Source organism: Triticum dicoccoides, chromosome 5A (assembly GCF_002162155.2).
Source record: "Triticum dicoccoides isolate Atlit2015 ecotype Zavitan chromosome 5A, WEW_v2.0, whole genome shotgun sequence".
In the NCBI taxonomy this organism is placed as follows: Eukaryota; Viridiplantae; Streptophyta; class Magnoliopsida; order Poales; family Poaceae; genus Triticum; species Triticum dicoccoides.
Window position 1 is genome coordinate 703,006,292 of NC_041388.1, and position 6,853 is coordinate 703,013,144.

General features: G+C 45.6%; 3 protein-coding genes across 6 annotated transcripts; 1 reads left to right on the top strand and 2 right to left on the bottom strand.

Moving 5' to 3' along the window:
- Positions 1-66: 66 nt before the first annotated feature.
- LOC119304308 (formyltetrahydrofolate deformylase 2, mitochondrial-like) lies at positions 67-1,529 on the bottom strand. 3 transcript variants are annotated; one of them, XR_005148216.1, is made up of 6 exons: positions 1,415-1,529; positions 1,203-1,317; positions 820-979; positions 650-714; positions 439-525; positions 67-114 (listed from the first exon to the last, which is right to left on the bottom strand). XR_005148216.1 is itself a non-coding variant. In XM_037581484.1 (5 exons), the coding sequence occupies exons 1-4, from the start codon at positions 1,287-1,289 to the stop codon at positions 507-509; spliced, it is 366 nt and encodes a 121-aa protein (XP_037437381.1). In that variant the 5' UTR covers positions 1,290-1,529; the 3' UTR covers positions 67-114; positions 439-506. The 3 variants fall into 3 exon arrangements, 1 of the variants encoding a protein (XP_037437381.1); XR_005148215.1 differs by having other exon boundaries at positions 1,203-1,529; XM_037581484.1 differs by having other exon boundaries at positions 1,168-1,529.
- Positions 1,530-1,905: 376 nt separating this feature from the next.
- On the top strand, positions 1,906-3,815 carry LOC119304306 (VAN3-binding protein-like). Of its 2 annotated transcripts, none has more exons than XM_037581482.1 (6): positions 1,906-2,274; positions 2,421-2,799; positions 2,907-3,050; positions 3,239-3,288; positions 3,428-3,486; positions 3,581-3,815. In XM_037581482.1, the coding sequence occupies exons 1-6, from the start codon at positions 1,936-1,938 to the stop codon at positions 3,813-3,815; spliced, it is 1,206 nt and encodes a 401-aa protein (XP_037437379.1). In that variant the 5' UTR covers positions 1,906-1,935. The 2 variants fall into 2 exon arrangements, with proteins under 2 accessions (XP_037437379.1, XP_037437378.1); XM_037581481.1 differs by having other exon boundaries at positions 3,428-3,485; positions 3,602-3,715.
- A 73-nt stretch (positions 3,816-3,888) lies between these two features.
- Positions 3,889-6,600, bottom strand: LOC119304307 (formyltetrahydrofolate deformylase 1, mitochondrial-like). The gene is made up of 8 exons (XM_037581483.1): positions 6,458-6,600; positions 6,251-6,363; positions 5,753-5,903; positions 5,563-5,636; positions 5,309-5,468; positions 4,774-4,872; positions 4,606-4,692; positions 3,889-4,217 (listed from the first exon to the last, which is right to left on the bottom strand). The coding sequence occupies exons 1-8, from the start codon at positions 6,536-6,538 to the stop codon at positions 4,071-4,073; spliced, it is 912 nt and encodes a 303-aa protein (XP_037437380.1). The 5' UTR covers positions 6,539-6,600; the 3' UTR covers positions 3,889-4,070.
- Positions 6,601-6,853: the final 253 nt, after the last annotated feature.

The window sequence follows — 6,853 nt, forward strand, 5'->3', positions numbered from 1 at the left end:
TAGCACACGGAGCTCGCGGTATGACTTGATAGCTTCTGCTAGGCATTGCTTCTCAAGGTTCTCAGACTTCAAAACAAAGCTATGTAACGTGCCCCTGTGAGAAACCCGTTCAACCTGCATCAGATGCAAAGGAGAAAATACTAAATTTCCAACTGGCTATTGGGATAAGCGAGATAAAAAATCATTGGTTTAATAAAGCTTCAGCATAGCATGTGCATCTTCACGAAGCAGACTATTCCACAGCAGTTTTAATATGAAAGTGGTCAAGTATGACATTATTTTGGATATAAATCGGTGGTAAAAATTCCCACAGAGGGAAAATGATAAAGAACGTCCTAAAGAGATGTTAACCCAAGTTGGTGAAAAAAAGCAATTCCAGATTGATTGCCAATTTATTCATGTCCAAACTATCAGAAAAACTGAGCAAAATATTATTACCATTTGCTCAATGATTGGCCCAGCATCAAGTTCTGGAGTAACAAAATGGCTAGTCGCACCAATCAACTTCACCCCAGCATTGAAGGCCTGAAAGAAGTTACACAATTTAAAATTTTAAAAAGACAATTAATCAGATTAGGTTCACAAATAAAGACCGTGATTATTAATAGCTGTCTAGAAGGATTTCCTCCTTTGTGGACAGTTTCAATACCTGTTACAAATGTGAATATTAATAATATCTTTCCCGTATGATTGAAGAAAGCTGTCAGACATCACCTGCAAGAAAAAATGATTTGTGTCACCAATATCTGTGCGGCAGAAATCTGTATTACATGCTATGCTAGAACAAGGAAAATAAAGACCGTGACAAAATAAACTTACCTGCATATATCTCGCCAGCACAACGAAATCTTTACCTTCAATCGGTTCTAATATCTCTTGTTCTCTTTTATTCGCAGAAGTCGTTGGTAAGTACTGATAGGGTATTTCGTGCCTCTGAAGAAAACGCATGACATGATTATCTGTAGGTCGATCGTGGTTGCTGTACAAGAAAATAAAGAGCATATCAACTTGAGGAAAAGCATATTCTGATAAGCAAAAGGTAACAGGGCCCGAAGAAAGGCTTATATGATTCATTCACCTTATCACATGGGAAGATTAGAAGACATATGATTCTTACGTACTTTTAAGAGAAGATTAGAAGGTAAGATGCGGCTAAAAGAGAGGCACCTTGATACATGAGCTGAGGAGGAGCCTAGTCTCACCATTAGTAGGTAGAGTCCTTCCCCCCATTTTCTCTGGGGAAACTTTATTATGACCCCCAGGGGCAGGGAGAGTTGCCGCCCTTCCATCGACCCTTGTCCGAAAAGAATGCTTCATCTTTTGAAATCAAATCAAATGATAAGACCAACCAAACCAATTGAGCTCCGTGCAGCGGCAGTAGAAAAGGCAATGCAGTGCGAGGACCACCACCTACCTCCTACCCTCCGTCTTCATCATGGCATGGCATGGCATGCATCTTCTCTCTTAACACAAAAGTATTGCTGCAAACGACAACCTAGTCTTATCACCACCTGATTCTCCTCCTCCCTCTTAGTATTATAGCAGAAGAAAAGGCACTAAATGGGTAGTGACGAGGTTGACCGGAGCAGACACAAGATGAGGAGCCTTCCATTCCATTCCATCATACTGGGACGGGGCGGGACCCAAATGCACGCATGACTGGTTAACAACTCTCTGCGCCACCTAACTGTCATTAGGGAGACAGGGCAGCGAAGATTACCTGGGAGCTGTCCCCCTGCCTTCACGCGCATGCATCACCATCACCATCACGGCATCACCATACATTGTAGCTAGCACACTAACCTTGCTGCTGACCCTGTGCTCTGCTCCTCCGCTCCCTCTCCCTCCTCTCCTTCCATATAACCCTGGCTAGCCTACCGCGCTGGTGCCCAGTAAGGACATTCACACTCTGCTGCTGCTTGGTCGCCCTTGGCCATGGACATGGACAGAGTTTGCAAGAGACGGCTGGGCATGCCTCCTGCTCTTCTTCTCGCCCGTCACGGCATGGATGACCAGATGCCTGCGTCGTCAGCGGCGGTGCCTCCGCCGCAAACCCCCATGGAGCCCATGGAGTACCTGTCCAGGTCCTGGAGCGTGTCCGCCGACGAGATATCCAAGGCTCTGCTGCTCAAAGGGAGCAGCAAACGGAGCTTTTTCGCCCCCGTTGACAGTCTTCTTCCACCACACACGACTGCCTTGCCGGAGACAGAGACCACCTCCTACGAGCTCCTCGCCGCACCCGCCGCCTCCGGTCAACAGCTCCAGCACCAACATGTAACCAATCAATCCACATCGTCTCTTGCTTCTTTCCTTTTTTTCTGCCTGCTCTTACTTATCTGCAAGTGTCGATTAGGTTGGACCAAAAAAAAAAACAAATTAATTGAAATGCAATAGAGTTTGTAACTATTTCTGCTCTGCAGCTAGATGCAACAAGGAGCTCCATCAGCTGTCGCCGCCATTCCAACTCGGTAACCAGGTGGTATTTCCAACACAAGGAGGCTGCAGGCCACAGGGGAAGAGACAAGGCACGCGCCGACCGAGCCCAGGCGCACGCGATGGTCTCCATGGCCCAGGTGTCCGCCGCGGTAGCAGCCGTCACTGCAGCCACCAGCTGTGACAGCCAGGACTCCAAGATAGCTGCAGCCATGGAGTCTGCCACCAAGCTTCTGGCTTCACACTGCGCCGAGGCAGCCCAACTTGCAGGGGCTGGTCATGAGCAGGTGTCCTCTACTGTCCGGTCTGCAGTTGGTGTCACCGGTCCGGGTGATCTGATGACGCTCACAGTGGCCGCAGCGACAGGTGAGAAATCCATAGCTGCCATAGCACTGAAATCCATATGCTGTGTGTATCAATGGTATACGAAAGATGATTGAATTCTGTGCCCCCTGATGATACTGTGTGCAAAGCTTTGAGAGGAGCTGCGGCGCTGAAGAAGAGGATCCAGCGCGAGGCGAGAAGCAATTCCAGCGTCATTCCTTATGACAAGGCCCCTTCCTGGAGTCCTGATATCTGGTGCAAGGAAGGCAAGCTGCTAAAACGCACAAGAAAAGGTGAGAACTATTCCCTCCGTTCCAACATAAGTGTCACGGTTTTAGTTCAAATTTGAACTAAAACACTTACTTTGGAACGGATGGAGTACTTAACTATCTGGAACATTTAATTACATTTTGATGGAACTAAATCTGAACTTCTGAAGCATGATCAAGAGACCTGACAAGCAAACTTTTGTTCCAATCAGGGGATTTACACAAGAGACGGGTATCAGTCTACATTAACAAGAGATCACAGGTAGGGCATTCCCCTCCTTGGCTTCATTTGTAATAGGACACAAAAGGTTTACGGTTATATAACTCTGCCCAATTCTGGTGAACATGTGTACACTATATACAATTGAATATCAATTAACAGTAAATATGGATAATTACAGGTCATATTGAAGCTGAAGAGCAAACACATTGGAGGTGCGCTATCAAAAAACAATAAAAGTAGGTCGACAATTTTCTGCTTTACATCTCAACGATCAATACCTGATGGCAATGCTTCCTGGAATCAGAATACTGACCTTATGCTTGAAAATACTTGTGGTTTATGGGGTATACAGTGAGCTCCCAGAGTGGACCGAGCCAGGGAAAGGCTTACCAGAGACATGCTGCTTTGGCTTGAGTACAGCACAGGGCCTGATTGAGTTCAAGTGTGAGAGCAGCACCAGTAAACAGAGCTGGGTTCATGGTGTGCAAAATCTGCTCCAGCAGGTTGATGTAGCTGACCAAGTAGGGCACAGGCTAGAAACACTAAAACTCAACTGGTGCAGTTAGTACATGAATACAAATTTTGCAGGACAGAGGGTGTATTAGGAGTTTAGGACAAGTGCTTTGCACTATCAGTGTCTGCAATAAACAACGAATTGTGTTTTTGGCAAGAGGTATGTAATATTGCCTGATTATTCTCATAACTTCAACCCAGGTTAAGATACACCTAATGGCTCGACGTGAATATATTAACAAAAGAATAATGTATTGCTCATTTTTGAAAGAAAAAAAGAATACACATCGTAATAATCCATAAAAAAATCAAAACACAACAGTCTTCATCACTTCATATGGTAGCACACGGAGCTCGCAGTATGACTTGATAGCTTCTGCCAGGCACTGCTTCTCAAGGTTCTCAGACTTCACAACAAAGCTATGTAACGTGTCTCTGTGAGAAACCCGTTCAACCTGCATCACATGCAAAAGAGAAAATATTAAATTTCTAACTGCCTACTAGAACAGGCGAGGGAAAAAAGCATTGGTTTAATACAGCTTCATCATAACAAGTGAATCTTCACTATTAAGACAATTTCACATGTCATAACAGTTCTACTTGTGAAAGTGGTCAAGCAGCATGACATTATTTTGAATAAGTCGATGCTGATAAATCTCAGGAGAGCAAATGATAAAGAACGCCCTGAAGAGAAGTTGGCTAAATTTGGTGAAAAGAAAGCAATCCGACATCAACTGACCGTTTGATTCATGTCCACGCTATCAGAAAAACTAAGCATGGTAGAAGTTTATAAATGACAGATAAACAGTTTTGGCACGTGCGTTATGCCAAAAATATTATTACCATCTGCTCAATAATTGGCCCAGCATCAAGTTCTGGAGTAACAAAATGGCTAGTTGCACCAATCAACTTCACCCCAGCATTGAAGGCCTGAAATAAGTTACATAACTTGCAAATTTAAAAAGAACAGAAAAAAACAGATTAGGTTCACAATGTAACAAATTTCAGTACCTGTCTAGAAGGACTTCCTCCTTTGAACGAGGGAAGGAGGCCATGGTGAATATTAATAATATCTTTCCCATATGCTTTAAGAAAGCCTTCAGACATTACCTGTCACAGAAAATGACTTGTGTCACCAATATTTGTGTGGTGGAAATCTGATGTTAGCACTATTGAATCGTAAAGTCTGTACACCTGATTCTCAGAAAAAAAAAGTCTGCACACCTTATGGCGACAAAGATATTCATATGCCCCACAGAGATACAAGTATAACAATCTACACTTAAATATGCTCATATCGTAAACTTTATTGCAGAACTCGTATATAGCTCTAGGAAATGGCCAAATAACAGTCCAAGTCTTGTATATAAAATACTCCCTCCGTCCCAAAATAAGAATCACTGATTTACAACTTTGTACTAAATTAAAGACACTTATTTTGAGATGGAGGAAGTATGAGACACTAGCAGTCCTTTCTTTTCTATTGCAATGTAGCAACTTCCAGAAGAGAGAAAGAACAAAAAAAAAAGTGACAAAATAAGCGTACCTGCATATATCTTGCCAGCACAACAAAATCTGTACCTTCAATCAATTCTAGTATCTCCTGTTCCCTTTTATTCCCAGAAGTCGTAGGTAAGTAATGATAGGGGATTTCGTGCCTCTGAAGAAAACGCATCACATGATTATCTACAGGTCGATCATGGTTGCTGTACAAGAAAATAAAGAGCATATCAACTTGAGAAACACCAGATCTGATAAGCAAAAACAGAGCCGAGAGAAAGCCTTATATGATTCACTCACCTTATCACACAATGAATGTCAACTGGGAGTCTGCCTTCTTGCCATCTATGCAGCAAGTCAAACAAACAATGGTCCTAGAAGAAGAGGGAAACATACTTGTCAAAATCACTACACAAAGAGAGATGAGTAATTTCACATAGAAATCTTAGCCAAATGAAGTGTAAGGAAGAGAGGTATGAAATCGGCAAACCTGCTTGGACGCGAGGACTGCAATCTTGTACTTGGGGTCAATGTCAGGTACTCGCACAGTAGACTTTTGTGCACCGAAGCAGTCTGACAGACGGAGGAAGTCGGTGCGAAGCACGTCGCGCGGCCAGAGCCTCGGGTTGTAGGTGAACTCACTGCAAATTGGCGCCAGACAATCTGAAGATAAGTGGCCACCCGTTTTGTCTTATCGTGAGCATAGTACAGTACGTCTTTGGGACTGAGCACGGTCGAGATTGTGGTGGCATAAAAAGGTTTCAGAGTCCACTCAGGTTACTGTCAGGTTCTGCTGGTGCTTATTCGTATGGATTGCATTGCGTGAGAGGACTCGGGTGAGGGCCGATGAACAATCTGTATGTACATGGGCAATCCGTCGAACAGGTGTCGGACCGACTGACAGACTGGTATGGTATGGTAGGTGGATAAAGAAATGGGAGGTGGGAAATGGAGGCGGCACGGCAGGGAGGTGGCGTGAAGGAGCTACCTGCGGGCGTAGAAGACGGGGGCGTCGTCGGGAACGAAGACGTCGACGCTGTGGATGTTGCCGCCGCGGGAGGCGATGCACTCGGACAGCTTGGCCACGATGCCCACCGCGTCCTGGCCACCAGCAGGAAACTCATTCACATCGGCTCCGAGAGGAAGAAGAGAGGGGGAAAATGAGATGGGGGGAATAGATAGGAGAGGGGCGTACGGGGCACTGGAAGAGGTGGATGCCGAGGAGGTTTCCGGCGGGGACGGCGGCGGAGAGCGGGCGGCGGGCGAGGGAGAGCATGGCGTCGGCCGTCGGGGGGCGGTTGGTGGTGGTGGCGCACGCGGATGGCGCCAAGCACAGCCCATCGGCGCCGCTATTCTAATCCTGGCTCGGTGGTTGGTTGGTGGAGTCGCGAGTCCGGTGGGTGTGGGACCGCACCACAGCACAGGGCAGAAAAGTTACTCTATCGTGCATGTGACACTCTGCGCACGAATCCACCGTCTATGTCTGCTTTGAGATTCGTGTTGTTTCTAAATTTGTCATCACATGTTTCAAAAGGTTTTCATTGGGGGTTTTTCCCTCTCATCTCAAGTAGTGGCGGAGCCAGGATTCGAG